Raw genomic sequence first — 16,174 nt, 5'->3', positions numbered from 1 at the left:
TCGGCTCAAGTTATGATCCCAGAGTCCTGCGATCGGGTCCCACGTCAGGCTCCTTGCTCAGCGGGGAGCCTGCTTCTCTCTCTGCCTCTGCCTGCTTCTCTGCCTGCTTGTGTTCTCCCGCTCTGACAAATAAATAAAATCTTTAAAAAAAAAAATGTTGGGGCGCCTGGGTGGCTCAGTGGGTTAAAGCCTCTGCCTTCAGCTCAGGTCATGGTCCCAGGGTCCTGGGATTGAGCCCCGCATCGGGGTCTCTGCTCAGCAGGGAGCCTGCTTCCTCCTCTCTCTGCCTGCCTCTCTGCCTACTTGTGATCTCTATCTGTCAAATAAATAAAATCTTTAAAAAAAAAGTTTACTCTTGAATGTTTATAGTTGATGTAAAATGACATATGACATACTAGTTTCGGGCACACAACATGATTCAGCAATTCTATGCAAACTCTTTAGTCCACCTCTGAGATTGTTCTTTTGTATGCATGTATTGTTGAATGGTAGCGGGGGCGAGGGGGGGCATTTTGTCAGCCGTGAGTCACTGCCCTTGCAGTTGTAGCACAGGATAACCTTCATTTTTCCTCTGCTTCTGTTCAGTTCCTTGCCATCTACTCTTACTTACCCTCTATGTGAGTCTATCTTCTGTTCTGCTTTCTAGAATGTCCCCTACCTATCATCCTTGCGCTTATCTTTTTAATGTTTTACTATATGACTTTTCTTAACAGTCATTTTATTATCTGCTTATATTCTCCCTAGTTGGTTATCTTCTCAACTAGCTACTCACACGGTCTGTGGTTCTTCATTGTCCTTCTGTACTCTTAAAAGCTAGTATCATTCTGTTCTGCTTATTGAAACAGAATCACTGTAGTTCTTAGAGAATCCATTGGATTTCTGCAACACGGTAGCATGTGCAGCTGTGAGGCAAGTTCTGGTCTGTAGTTGAGAAATTCTGGGATCACCCTTGGTTGGCACTGTTCATGCTGGAGTACCTACATGACATACTGTGGTGATCAGGCCAGTATGGCCCGGCCCCAATGTGCTCTAGATTAGATCTGTGCTTCTTGCTTGTTTGATATGTCCTGTGGAATTTTGGAATTGGGCATTTACTCCCTCGTTAGCCCTGGACCAGACACATAAATAGCCCTCTTACTGCGTTTACCAGACTATATTTGGTTTTACTGTCTGTCTTTCACACCATACTGCAAGTTGCAGAGAAGAAGGACCTTCCTCCTCTTCTCTATTATTCTTTACATATTTCCTCATACAGTGCCTGGGATGCTGGTAGGCCCTCAGTAAATGTCCAAATGAGTGAATATTTCTAAATGAGGTAAGAATACCTGGAAAAATGAAAATAATTGGGTTAGTCCAGGAAGAGAGAGTATTCAAACCGTAGAATATTCATGGTCCTGAGTCTACCAAAATGTGGATATTGGAACTATGTCCTTACTTTGCACAGCACCATGGTACCTGCGTTAGAAAGCATGAGAATGTTTTTCATTAATACAGTGCAGTTCAAAACAAGAACTGCCTGTAATATTTTTTTGCTTAAATGTTCAGATTTTAGATATTGATCAAGCTCTATGAATACCTATATGTTTACATAATGGAAAAACTGGTATTTAGTTCTACAAAGTTTAATTTTCCCCTGATTAGTAATTTGGACCATGTTGAAGTTTATTTATTTATTTTTTTTAAAGATTTTATTTATTTATTTGTAAGAGAGAGAGAGTGAGAGCGAGCACAGGCAGACAGAGTGGAAGGCAGAGTCAGAGGGAGAAGCAGGCTCCCTGCGGAGCAAGGAGCCCGATGTGGGACTCGATCCCAGGACGCTGGGATCATGACCTGAGCCGAAGGCAGCTGCTTAACCAACTGAGCCACCCAGGCGTCCCGGACCATGTTGAAGTTTAAAAGTGATGTTAATATTTTGGAAAAAGGTATAGGGGAAATGAGTTTTCAATTTGAGCTAAACAGATAAACTTGGATAAAGGAAATGAAATATCTCTAAAAATTTTCAGTTTTAGGGCAGCTGGGTGCTTAGTTGGTTGGGCGACTGCCTTCGCCTCAGGTCATAATCCCAAGACTGAGTCCTGAGTTGGGCTCCCTGCTCAGCAGGAAGTCTGCTTCTCCCTCTGATCTCCCCCCTTCATGCTCTCTCTCTCAAATAAATAAATAAATAAAATCTTTAAAAAAATTTTTTTCCAGAATTTTAGAGGTGACATAGTTCAGAATAAAATTTCCCTAGAAATACTGGAGGCTATAGAGTTCTGAGAGGAAAAGAGAGTTGACAAGGATTTTATAAATAAGCCTGGAACTGATCATATTACAAATGGGAATTCACCTGATTTCTCTTTGCATTATTCAGTCAATAGAGTGAGTGGCAGTATAGCACACGCGTATTGCATTAAGCTCAGATCTGTGGGAAACAAAAATACAGTTGTGGAAAAGAAGAGCAGTTCAGTTGTGAGTCTGTGTAGAGTTTGCCCACCTAGCTCTTCCTCTGACCTTGTTTACCCTAAGACATTCTCTTGCCTTCAACAGTTGGTGGCAAGTCAACAAAGCACCCAGCACAAGTTGGCACACGTTACAAGCAAGCCAGCCCCTGTGCTCTCCACGTTTCTGCCAACACTAGAACCAGACTCTCTAGTTTTCTCACTGATGTATTATTTGGTGCATACATTCAAATAAGGTATTGTAAAGTTTGAATTTTTTTCTTTGTTTTAAGGTATGATGAATGGGTGAAGGCTGACAGGATAATCTGGCCTTTGGATAAAGGTGGACCAAAGAAAAAACAGAAGAAAAAAGCGAAAGTATGTATATAGAGTCATATCCTTTATGATAAATGTAGGTATTATTTATATTGTACTGTTTTTTATAAATCTTGTTTTCTCATTATGATAATCCTCTTGATTCTTTTAAGGTAGTTGTGATTTTCTCTCTTCTAAGAACCTAAAAGAACAAAAATGTAAACACATTATCACACTGTTTCAGGACAGATAAAAACCAGGGATCCCTTAGGGTATAGGCTTCAAACTCAAATGTCTGTAGGGGCTATACAGGAAAAAAGGGTAAAGCAGGGTTGATAGTGACAAAAAAGAGGACACTTTCCTCACCAAGGGAGGGTGGAATTCACCAGTCTCCTGTGGGATGCAGACTCAGGGCTGCCAGATTTTAGGATTTTTTTAAGTCACTGTCTTGAAAGCTAATACGAGATTTTAAAACACATACCTACTGGCTAGTTGTACTCACAACCACACCCTCGATTTTCAGCCTTTCCTGTAGAGAGTCACCTAGTGTTTTATCTGTTTAATGTGGATATCTTTCTGGTGCTCAGGGAGTAGTAAGAAATGAGGCGGTGAAGGTGCTGAGTGGTTGTGCACCTCTCTTATGCACGGACTCTGGCTTTCACAAATGTAATTGCAGTGTTGCAAACTGTAGACTATCATATTCATATAAATTACAAACTGTGTTAGAAAACAACTTGCTTTTAATGTTTCTATAAGCACAAATTAAGAGTTGATATATAAAATATGTAACCTTTCTGAGTTATGGTCCTCCTTGGAGAAATAGAATGTTTATTTTTTCTAAGGCACTGGCCCTTTTCATACATTTTGTTGTTGTTACCCAGAATAAAGAGGACAGCGAAAAGGATGAAAAGAGGGATGAGGAGAGGCAGAAGTCAAAACGAGGACGACCTCCTTTAAAATCTACACTTTCATCGAACATGCCGTATGGTTTATCTAAGACTCCAAACAGTGAAGGAAAATCAGGTACCAGAAGTGCTCGCAGCAATATGCCAGACAGCTCACCTCTGTCAAATGGAATGGAAGGTGCTCGATTTTGAGGATCATTGATTTAAAAAAATCAATAATATAAACAATAAAACTTCACTTGTGTGTGAGATTCATAGAAGATCATCTAAGTTTTTAATCTCATATAATTTACACTAAAAAATTTGACTTGAAGAAAATCTTTATTTTAGTATATCATGTTTATTTAAAATTTAGTAGTTTTATTTTAATTTGGGAATACTTTTCCTACAGTATTGTAGGAATATTCTAATTTTATTTTATTTTTTAAGATTTTATTTATTTATTTGACAGAGACAGAGAAGGAATACAAGGAGGGGGAGTGGGAGAGGGAGAGGGAGAAGCAGACTTCCTGCTGAGCAGGGAGCCCGACACGGGGCTTGATCCCAGGGCTCTGGGATCATGACCCGAGCCGAAGGAAGACACTTAACGACTAAGCCACCCAAGTGCCCCAGAATATTCTATTTTAAAAGATTATGGGTTGACAAGTCATGCATCCTACTCTCTGCTGCACTGTCTTTCAGACGCGCACCAGTGTTTCTCGTAACTCGTGCTGTTCACCTAGGATATTTCAACAAAGCTGAGACCAAAGTTTTCAAAAAGCATAAACTAATGCAATATAGGCATTTTATGATGAGTATAGGTGAATATATTCTATTTTGTTTTTAACTTTACCCCCACTTTTCTTCCTTTGTGTGCTTTCCCATGTAAATTAAAATGTTAAATAGTGGTCTTATATGAAATTTTCCCTCCCTTCAAGAAAAAAGGTATTCTGAACTACGAGATTGCCATTTGTCCATATAGTGTTTGTGTGTAAAATAGAGAAGGGTATGCTCATACCTCCTTACTGCCATCTGCTGCGAAGTGGTCATAATACACAAATGCTAGATACCCCCAAAGTGTAAGGTGTCCTTTAATAGCATGCTCTTGTGCAGTGTAAAAACTACAAAACTATATACATAGTAGTCTTAGTCTTGCTCAGCTCCTAGATGAAACTTCATTTTTTAAGATGAGAACAGATGGATTCTAAATTTTGAATATGATAAAATCACAAAACCTTATACCTTTTCACTTAAAAAAATACATTTAGGTTTGCCTTTTTGAACTTGTTTACAATATGATCACCATGTGAGCAGAATTTTTATGTTTTATAGTTTCTTATGGCCTAATTTATTATTTTAAAAAATAATTTACTATAAAATAAATACGTTTTATAGCTCCTTACAGCCCTTATTATTTTAAAAAATTCTTTAAGTTAATGAGAATGATTTTTTTTTGCAAGAAGGTAGCTTGACTAGGGGCACCTGGGTGGTTCAGTTAGTTAAGTGTCTGCCTTTGGCTCAGGTCATGATCCCAGGGTCCTGGGATCCAGCCCTGTGTTGGGCTCTCTGCTCAGCAGGGAGCCTATTTCTTCCTCTGCCTGCTGCTCCCCCACTGTGTTGTCTATCTCTTTCTCTCTAATAAATAAATAAAATCTTAAAAAAAAAAGTTTGCTTGCCCATACTTTTATGTCTTTTAATCAGAAGAACATTTAAATTTTGGGGAATTCAAATGGCTCATTTTGTACATCTCCTCTTTTCAGAATTATGTTAAATAATTCTTTCTAGGGACACAAAATGCCCATCACATTTATTAATCAGTACCTATTAGACCTCAAATCAAACCACTTAATGTATTAACTTAATATAATTTCAGTACTAGTCCTTTGATTTTTCTTGTTCTTTTTTTTTTTTTAATTTAACATTTATTTATTTATTTTAGAGAGTCAGTACAGGGGTGAGGGGCAGAGGGAGAGAGAGAATCCTAAGCAGAATCCCTGCTGAGTGTTGAGCCCGATGTGGGGCTCAGTTTCATGACCCCCAGATGATGATCTGAACCAAAACCAAGAGTGGCATGCTCAACCAACTAAGCCACTCAGGTGTCCCGGTCCTTTGATTATTCTAAGGATTAACATAGCCTAAACGTGACACTAGTGAAAAATGCAAAATAGTTCTTTTATAAAATTGAGATAGTAATATTTTCAATGTGTTGTATATTTTACATGGAGTTTAATTTGAAGTACCCGCATTTAAGGCACAAATAAATGTATGACCAGAAATTTTTACAGGGATGTACTCAGAGATACATGATTAAGAGTTTTGTTTGGGTAGTAGAATTTTTATTCTAAAGTTACATTGGTAATTAAGATAGAAACCCTTGTAATATAAAATTTCCTTTTGCAGACTCTTTCTCATCGGATAGTGAAACAGAAGACCTTTTAGAAAAGAATTTGATGAATGAAGATCTTTCTCCGGATGGTAAAGAGCTAGAAAAAAATGAAAATTTAAATGATGATAAAGTAGATGAAGAAAATCCAAAGATTGCTGCACATATATTAAAAGACAATGAAAGGATACAAATGCAGCCGTTAGAAACACTGAAGTTAGAAGTTGGAGAGAATGAACAAATAGTACAGATTTTTGGAAGTAAAGTGGAACACATAGAAGAAGTTAAGAAAGAGGCTGAAAAATCTCCTAAGGGAAAGGGAAGACGAAGCAAGACAAAAGACCTTTCTTTAGAAATTATAAAGATTTCATCATTTAGCCAGGATGAAGCGGGAAGTGAACCTCATATAGAAACTCAGAGTCTAGAATTTTCTTCATTAGACAGTAAAAACTTCTCTTCTACTACCGAAGATGAAACTGACCAATGTGCAAAAGAAAAAAAGTTGAAACGGAAAATACTGGGACAATCATCACCAGAGAAAAAAATACGAATTGAGAATGGAATGGAAATGACCAACAGCTTATGTCAAGAAAAGACCAGTGACTGTGTTGCATCTGAGGGAATGAAAAACTTAAATTTTGAGCAACATTTTGAAACAGAAAATGAAGGAATGCCATCATTAATTGCAGAGTCAAACCAACGCATTCAAGAATTGACTAGTGAAAAATTTGACAATCCCACTGAAGAAACTGTAAATACTCCACGGAAAGAAGAAGAGGATGCAATGCCTCTGATTGGGCCTGAGACTTTGGTTTGCCATGAAGTCGACCTGGATGATTTGGATGAGAAGGATAAGACCAGTATTGAAGATGCAGTAGTTGAAAGCTCTGAGTCTAACTCTCTTGTTTCTATCCCACCTGCCCTTCCTCCTGTAGTACAGCATAACTTTTCAGTAGCTTCACCACTTACTCTCAGTCAAGATGAGTCTCGCAGTATAAAAAGTGAGAGTGACATAACCATTGAAGTTGATAGCATTGCTGAAGAATCCCAAGAAGGTCTCTGCGAGAGGGAATCAGCGAATGGGTTTGAAACCAGTGTTGCCTCTGGTACCTGTAGTATAATTGTTCAAGAAAGAGAAAACAGAGAGAAGGGTAAGGACTTTCTAGGGAGAATATCAGCCTGTATGATCAGCCCCCAAATTAGTAAGTTAAGAGTTTTAGGAGCTCTTGAGCAGTAAAGTTCCCTCCCTCCCTCCCTCTTATTCGTGCTTTCCTTTCTACCTCCCCCTCTCCTTTACCCTGCCTTAAAAAAAAAAAGAAAAAAAAATGTATATATATAAATTTATTTGGAGTAGACAAATGAATAATTACAGCTGCTCTTGCCTGGCCGTGGCTCCAGAGTGGAGTACGAACTGGGGTAGTGGGAATCATGGCAGAACAGGTGTTTAGAAAGTTTCTTCCCCTCTCTGAGTTGTAGCTAAAACTGTAACCAAAGGAGGCATTATGCTTCGAGAAAACTCTGATGGAGAAGTATTGCAAGCAATAATAATAGTTGTTGGGGCGCCTGGGTGGCTCAGTGGGTTAAAGCCTCTGCCTTCGGCTCGGGTCATGATCCCAGCGTCCTGGGATCGAGCCCCACATCGGGCTCTCTGCTCAGCAGGGAGCCTGCTTCCTCCTCTCTCTCTGCCTGCCTCTCTGCTTACTTGTAATCTCTGTCTGTCAAATAAATAAATAAAATCTTTAAAAAAATAATAATAATAGTTGTTGATCGGGCTCTAAAGGAAAGGGTAGAGAGATTCATCCAGTTAGTGTGAAAGTTGGAGATAAATTCTTCTCCCAGAATATGGAGGCACAAAGTCGTTCTAGGTGACAAGGATTATTTTTTATTTGGAGATGGTGACATTCTCAGAAAGCACGTAGACTTAATAAATCATTATTGAAATGGCATCATGGGAAGCTGCTCATTCCACTGAGTTGTGGAATCTTTAATCATGTAAATAATTTCCATGTCTCTTTTATAATAAACTAATGGTATCCAATATATATATATATATATATATATTTTTTTTTTTTTTTTTCAATTGTCTCTTCCCCCTAATTTCAGGTCAGAAAAGGCCAAGTGATGGAAATAGCGGATTATTGGCAAAAAAGCAAAAGCGTACCCCAAAGCGAACAAGTGCTGTAGCCAAAAGTGAAAAGAATGGAACAGGTTGGTGCTTTCCAATGCTGGCTTTAGCACAGTGTTAATATTTTCAGCATTTTGTTGGTTCGATCATTTGTGTCAATTTAAAAATAAATTTGGTTTCAGGGCATCTGGCTGGCTTACTTGGTAGGGTATGTGACTCTTCATCTCAGAGTTGTGAGTTCAAGCCCCATGTTGGGGGTGGAATTTACTTAATTAAAAAAAAAATTTTTTTTAAATGTTTGGTTTATTATGTTCTGGAAATAGCAGTTTTTCCACTGGTTTTTAATCTGAAGGGGCTTGCCAGTTTTATTTGGAGCTGGGATAGCTGATTCTTTTTTTATGTTCATTTCATTTGTATTTATGTAAAGTGGTTTAATACTGATGAACGTATTTGAGAATCTTGAATAATAGGAAAGGTCTTTTGAATGGAATGGTTTACTTGAATCTAGAAAAGCTGATTTCTAAATAGTATCATGAAAAACAAGAAGATAGTAAGATTCTTACAGAAATAAACAAGAAAGTAAATCAGTATGAATAGCATACATGAGAAAGACTTCTGTGTGGAATAAAACTAAGTTGTGGAATATAGCAGAAATAAACATGGTTGATTTTGACAAAGTCTTATCTCCAACACATGCCTTCATACAAGGCTGAAAAGAAAATTCTGGGTTACAGTATATGCATTTCCTATGGAGGGAGCATACAGTTTATATAAGATAAAAGATTATTTCAAAGGAAAACTTTTTTTTTTTTTTTTTTTAAAGATTTTATTTATTTATTTGACAGAGAGAAATCACAAGTAGTCAGAGAGGCAGGCAGAGAGAGAGAGAGGGAAGCAGGCTCCCCGCTGACAGAGAGCCCGATGCGGGACTCGATCCCAGGACCCTGAGATCATGACCCGAGCCGAAGGCAGCGGCTTAACCCACTGAGCCACCCAGGCGCCCCTCAAAGGAAAACTTTTGAACCGTATTTGAAGTTCTTAGAGCCACATGTGGCTAGTGGCTGGACAATACAGATACAGAGTTCAGAGGAGGAGTGATGGGAAATGAGAATGGAGAGTCAGCAGGAATTAGACAGGGCAACTTAATAACGTCATAGTGCCTGGCAGATAGGTTTGTTAGACGATCAAAGTGAACACCACCAGTAATGGGACTAATGGGAATTACGTACTACCTGACAGGATGCAACAGAAACACAGGAGCACATTGTGACACTCTTGTCAAAGGGGCATAACCTGAATATAATCATCAGGAACCACCAATAAATTCCAACTGAAGGGTCTTCTATAAAATAACTGATCTGTAATTTAAGAAGTTGCAAAGGTCATGAAAGTCAAGGAAAGAGGAACTGTTCCAGAGTTAAAGGAGGCTTATGAGACATGACAATTAAAAGCAGCATATGATTCTCGCCCGGACCCCATTACTACAAAAGACATGATTGGGTCAAGTAGAGAAGCTTGTATAGGATCTGAGAATTAGGTGATAATACGTTTGTGTTCATTTCCTGATTTTGATTGTTGTATTATGGTTCTCTAAGTGTGTGGTGGTTCTAAAAATGTACCTACAAATCTGTTGATATTCTCCCCTTCAAGAGACAAAGCTTAATTCCCTTGAGTGTGGGCTAAATGAAGTGGTAGAATATGACTTCAGAGACTAGGTCATAAAAGGCACCGCAGATTCCTCCTTGCTCTCCCTTGGATCACTTGGTCTGAGGGAAGTTAGTTGCCAAGTCCTGAGGACACAGTAGTCTATGGGGAGGTCCACATGGTGAACTGAGCACATCCTGCCAACAGCAAGCAAGGAGCTGAGGCCTCCTGCCAAAAGCCACATGAGTGAAACATCTTGGAAACATAGTCTTCAGCTGCAGTGAAGTCTTCAGAGACCACAGCTTCAGCTAAAGGCTTGACTGCAACATTGCAGGATTCTCTAAGCCAGACTATACAGCCAGGCTTCTCCCAGATCCCAGATATTGTGAGATATCTGGGATATCCAGATATCCCAGAGATAACCGTTTGTAAACTGTTAAGTTTGGGGCCAGTTTGCAGATAACTAATACGAGAAGAATGTTGAAATTTGTAAGAAAGAAGCACTGAAGTTACTCAAGTATGGCTGAGTAACTTAACCTTCTAAAGGGTCAGAAAAACATTATTTTTTGGTAACTGATCTTACAAGTTTTTTGTAAGTTTAAGGATTGTCTAAAATGTTTAAAAGTTTAAAAAGAAAGGAAATCATCAGTTTTACTTTTAGGACTTCTTATTTGTCAAGAAGAAATGAATTTAAGAGATGGAATCACTGGGACTCAGTTATTATTAGTTACATATGAGGGACCTGCTGATGACCGTATGGAATACAGGAGAAGCAGCAGGTTGTTGGAAAAGTAATTTAGAGAATGTTGAATTAGGGGTACCCAGTATTAGGGAAGTAGGGGTCTAGAGCTTAGAAGAGTCTGTTTTTAGAAGATGATTATGTGAAGGATTGCAAGATGATGAAATTGCCATGGGAGAGTTGTAAAATGAAAAGAAAAAGAAGCAAAAATATAATTCAGTCTGGGCTGTCTTTATATGGGCATTGATCAGAGACAAATGCAGGTCACTAAACGCTAGTGGGTTTGAATGAGAAAGAAGTTTTGAATTCTATAGGATATGCAATATGATTAAAATACATTCAATGAATTTGGTGAATTATAAATGTTGGGACCCTAACAAGAGCATGGGAATATGATTAGAAGATGTGGAAATCAGGATAACAAAGAATTTCTTTCAAGAAGTTCAACTTTAAAGAGAAGGAAAGAGGTGCCAGCTAAAAGGGGAAGGTCTCCTTCTGTTCCCTCCCTCTCTCAGGGCCAGAAGGATGTACGCGTGTTGGTAGACTGGGAAAAGAAGCTGAAGATAAAAGAAGAGGGATAGTTGATGTTGGGCTATTTTAGAGGAGCTGTGAGTGGATGGTTTTAAGAGTACAGCTGAAGAGATGAGTCTTCAAAAGCATTCTCCTCTTTCTGAGCCTCCCCAAAAGTTAATAAAGACAGATGCAGGTAGAGGAGAGGCTGGGAAATTGAGTACGTAACATTCAACTTTGCTTTTTCAATAGAAGGCAAGATTGGCGTTTGAGAGTAGGGAGGAAGTTGGGTATTATGAGAGATTGGGGGAAAAAAAAAGTAAAACTGAGAGAATTCTAATTTGTTAAGAAGTGAAAAGCAAAAGCATATCTAAGTACAAATCTGGTGAGGAGGGACAGAGTTGCAAATGGTTATCTGATCACATTTTATTATATGTATGTTAAAGGAAGTGTATACATCAAGTATTTTTTGTGCTTTTTCATTTATGCAGTTTGGGTAGCTTTATGTCTTGTTTTAAACATAAATGGGACAATACTGTAAATATTATAACTTTGCTTTTTTATTTAACTATATATTGGATATTTTGCCATTTTTGTTCTTATAAACTTTAGCTCATTCTTTTTAACTTTGAAGTACTCAATAGTATACTTGGCCTTTGAACAACAGGGGTTTAAATTGTGCAGATACACTTACACAGATTTTTTAGAGTTCTGTTAATGTATTTCCTGTTCCTTATGGTTTTCTAACATTTTCTTTCTGTAGCTTACTTTATTGTTAGAATATACTGTATAATGTTGTATATAACTTATACATTCAGTGCTAATCAATTTATGGTATCAGGCTTGCGATCAGCAGTAGGCTTATTAGCAATTAAGTTTTTGGGGAGTCAGAAGTAAATGCAGATTTTTGAGTGCATGAGGAGTCAGTGCCCCTAACCCCAACGTTGTTCAAAAATCAAGTGTATATAATTTTTAACTTTTTTCCCATTGGTTGGCATTTAGATTTCCATTTCTTTACTTTAAGAAATTTGTACATTTGTACACTTATTTCTGTAGGATACAGACCCAGTATAATTGCTGGGTCTGCTGCATTTTGATATTTGATATTTTTTTCATTTATAATCTCTGAATCCATTTTTTCTTATTCTAGGACAAAGTAGTGATAGTGAAGATCTTCCTGTCCTGGACAATTCAAGTAAATGTACACCAGTAAAGCATCTTAGTGTGTCTAAGCCACAGAAGCTTGCACGATCTCCTGCAAGAATTTCCCCTCACATCAAAGATGGAGAAAAGGATAAACACAGGGAAAAACACCCGAATTCATCCCCTAGAACATATAAATGGAGCTTTCAACTCAGTAAGAAGCTTTAGAAAACCTGAATGTATTTTGTAAAAGTGATATTTACCTTAAAATGGCAAAATAACAGTGACTACCAGATCCATTTATGTAGGTTTCCAAATATTGTTTTATCAGTAATCACCACTTATCATCTTAAACATAAATCAATGCCTTTTCATAATAATCTGATAAATATTAGAGAAAGATCTCCAGTAACGAAATAAGATGTGTGTTTGTATAATCAATGAAACTGAAATACCCTATTATTGACAACTGAAAATAACCAATGAATGAAAAAATCATTGATACCAAGAAACTACTTGGATGAATAACTACAATTACAGATCAGGGTTGCTGTGTATTGATGTTTTCTTGTGTTTATCTGATTATTTAAGTAATACATCATTAAGTAATACATATTTGGTATAGAAAATTTGGGATTTATACAGAAACCTTATTCATGGATTTAATTACTTTCATCCCTGCTTACAGAGCCTTATTTAGTTAATATGGAAAGTTTTAATAAACTCAAGCTTTTGATGATTTAGAGGTTGAGTTTTGATAGAACTGCCATCTTCTTTCTTCAGATAATTATTTTAAAATCCAAATTAACCTTTTTTCTCCTTTTAGATGAATTAGATAATATGAACAGTACAGAGCGAATCTCTTTTCTCCAAGAAAAATTACAAGAAATCAGAAAATATTACATGTCTTTGAAATCTGAAGTTGCAACCATAGACAGGAGGAGGAAAAGATTAAAAAAGAAAGACAGAGAAGGTAATTTGATTAGAGTTTTTCTTCCCTTGTTTTTCAAACATATGCTGTCATTTTAGAAGATTTACCTTAGTTACTCTTTGGATATAGTACACATTTATTAATTGTTGTTTTTAGATCCTAGTTCTATCTTCTTTGTGATATTATTGAAATGAGTGCATCAACAGCTGAATTAATCAGGATGAGACTATTGAAAAGGACTGTGAACTATTTTACAAAATGTGTGATTTTATTAAATGTGGTGGGTTCCCAAGAAGAGTTAGTTACTCCCTCTGAAATTCACTCTTTGCTCAACAAATACTTATGGCTACCTCTTACTAGTTAATATATTTGTTATTATGAGGTTCACCAAAATTAGTGGGCATGTGGGTTATCCTCAAAGAGATGATCTTTTTACGATCATAAATTATTTCCTAAGGAAGGAAGTCAACAGAAGTTGAAATTGTTCAGCTCAACATTAATGTGTTCACACTATGTGCCAGTTTCTCTTCGAGGTGGTGAAAGCACAGAGATGAATGAGATACAGACTTTGATTTCAAAGATCTTAACTTCTAGCAGAAAGGGTGTGTGATGAGGGCATCAAGAGTGAAATCACCAAATACGGGAGTTGGTGAAAGGAGCGATCACTTTGGATTAATTATGGAGAGAGAGTAGTGTCTGAATTAGACCTTAAAACTCTGTAGGACTGACTCATTACACATAGATAGATTTACACACATCTACCCCGTCTGCAAGCCCCACTAAAAGAGCAGTAAAAAAAATGAAAAGCCCTGTACCCACAAAAACAAGATAATGGGAATAGCGGACCACAGCAGACCTAGAAATGTCAACAGTTTCTCTCTTGGAAGATAAAAAGCAGATGGACTGCTAAAACCTAAGCTTGTTTATCCTTGCAGTGGGGCAAAACAAAGAGCAATCCAGTCCATACCACATCACTCCAGCTCTGCAAGCAGGGATATAGGTGAGGCTAAAAATGGAGGTTGGTTGAAAATGGAAGGAGAAATTGCATCCTTTTGTCGCATCCTGTTATCCAAACTACCTTCTGCAGCTCTAGCAGAAAACAGAAAAATTAACTGATTGTGTAGACAATCAGTAACTGTAACTGTAGACTCAGGGACACCAGCCATAGCTGAAGGTGAGAGTGCAAAAGCAGAAATAATAAGCCTAAGCAAAAGTCTGCAGTAGTGAATGATGAAACCCCTGTCCCTTTTCCAACGGAAACTCTTAACTCTTGGCTTCCTGAAATCTGGCAACTAAGTTTATGTTCATTCTTCGGAGGAGACTGAAGGATTCTTCTGGAGAAGCTGGTCAACCCAAGCGGAACTAACAAAGAGACCAAATTTAGAGGTTCCTAAACCAAAAAGCAAGATCCTTGCCAATCACTACATATGCACTGCCCATCACTGAAAAGCTCTGCATACTCAACACACAGCTTCCAGTTAGCTTTTAATGCCCCTCTCTTAAATATGGGAGCCCCAAGACCAGATGAGAAAGCTTCGACATAAAGGTAGGACCTGAGCCGAAGGCACATGACTCACTGAGCCTCCCAGGCGCCCCCCAAATATTATACTATTAATACAATTCAGAGACCAAGAAGGCATTTAAAAAAATGTAATAGAAGAGATAGATAACAAAGCTAAAAAAATCGCAGTACATGGTCAAAAAGACAATAGGAGAAAAGAACTAAGAGAAGTATAGGATCTGGTCAAGAGATCCAACTTCTGAATCACAGGCTTTCCAGAAAAAGAGTACTGAACAAACACAGGAGGAAGTTGTCATCAGAGAAGTATTATAAGAAGAACTTCCAGAAACAAAGGATATGAATTAAAAGATGAAAGGACTCAACTGTAACATCTGTAAAGAATGGGGGGAGAAAAATCACACCCAAAGCACTGTGAAATTTCAGAACCCCTTGGTTTACCATATAAAGGTATACCTAAAAAATGGGTCTTAGAACAGCATCAGGTTTCTCAGTGCACTAGAATTTAGAAGCCAAACTAGAAACTAGAAAGCTAAGAAGACAACATAGAATCCAGGAAACAAGGAATCCCACTTAGGAAAACAGTAAAGAAAAGTGATGAAATGATAGGTGATGAAAGCAATAGGGTGACCACTGCCTAGAGAGCCAAGTATTCCAAGAAGAGGATGGATAGGAGGTGAGGGATCCAGGTTCTGTCTCTTAAAAAAAAAAAAAAAAAAAAAAAAGTAAATTATGTGATAGGGTTGCTTAAATTAAGAGTTGTCTGCCTGTGGCAGAGAGTTTGGGAGCTAATTTCTGATAAAATTACCTGTATCATATGTGATCTTGAATCACTCTAGTCCAAGTCCAGGAGTGTTAATTCCTAGAAATAAGAGCAAATGAAAGATTAGGCTTTCCATGTTTGTCCTTTTCTTTAACAACTGTAAATAGCAAGAAGCAGTCTTTTTTTTTTTTTTTGGACAGAGAGAGATCACAAGTAGGCAGAGAGGCAGGCAGAGAGAGAGAGAGGAGGAAGCAGGCTTCCTGCTGAGCAGAAAGCCTGGTGCGGAACTCGATCCAAGGACCCTGAGATCATGACCTGAGCCGAAGGTAGCGGCTTAACCCACTGAGCCACCCAAGCGCCCAGTAAGAAGATGTCTTTACAGAACTTTTAAAACTTTTAAGAAGAGCAAATGAGCAAGTTGAAATTTCTTCAGAGCACCCTGAAATGCTTTAAGTTTCCTAAAGTTGATAAGAGTTTCAGACAACTAGAAAGATTCTTTTATTACAATCTTCCCGTTTTGTTTTATTTTTTTTTTTCTTAATTTTTTGTAGTGCAAAGTGAGTTATTAAAGTGAGATCCTGAGTGATTTCTGGAATATTAGAATTCGTGGTAATGAGTTACATGTCACATTGATAGTACATGTACACACTGAGAGAGACATACTTAAAAATTAAAAATTAAATAGGAACAAGTATGCAAAGTTTGGCAGGAGATGGGAGCTTTGCAAAGAAAAAAAAAAAAACACCCCAAAAAAGGCTAATTACCAGATGCATAGAGTAGTGATCCTTAATCTGTGTTATG

At 37.7% G+C, this 16,174-nt stretch overlaps 2 protein-coding genes across 8 annotated transcripts in view; one reads left to right on the top strand and one right to left on the bottom strand.

Annotated features, from left to right (window-relative positions):
* TIMM9 (translocase of inner mitochondrial membrane 9) overlaps nt 1–16,174 on the bottom strand; it is a 906,959-nt gene that overhangs the window by 850,939 nt on the left and 39,846 nt on the right. The gene's annotated exons all lie outside the window — the stretch shown is intronic.
* Nucleotides 1–16,174, top strand: part of ARID4A (AT-rich interaction domain 4A) — a 64,008-nt gene that overhangs the window by 45,234 nt on the left and 2,600 nt on the right. For 2 of the 3 annotated variants that reach the window (XM_082735056.1, XM_082735057.1), the window contains exons 18-23: nt 2,711–2,795; nt 3,614–3,815; nt 6,017–7,150; nt 8,103–8,207; nt 12,168–12,374; nt 12,987–13,133. In XM_082735056.1, coding sequence (XP_082591182.1) covers nt 2,711–2,795; nt 3,614–3,815; nt 6,017–7,150; nt 8,103–8,207; nt 12,168–12,374; nt 12,987–13,133 — 1,880 coding nt within the window. The remainder of the gene's footprint in view (nt 1–2,710; nt 2,796–3,613; nt 3,816–6,016; nt 7,151–8,102; nt 8,208–12,167; nt 12,375–12,986; nt 13,134–16,174) is intronic. The other variant, XM_082735058.1, reaches the window with a different exon arrangement.

The sequence above is a fragment of the Mustela nivalis genome (genome assembly GCF_964662115.1).
Source record: "Mustela nivalis genome assembly, chromosome: 6".
Classification (NCBI taxonomy): Eukaryota; Metazoa; Chordata; class Mammalia; order Carnivora; family Mustelidae; genus Mustela; species Mustela nivalis.
Note: the sequence above shows the minus strand (reverse complement) of the source record. Positions and strands in the feature narration are given on the sequence as shown.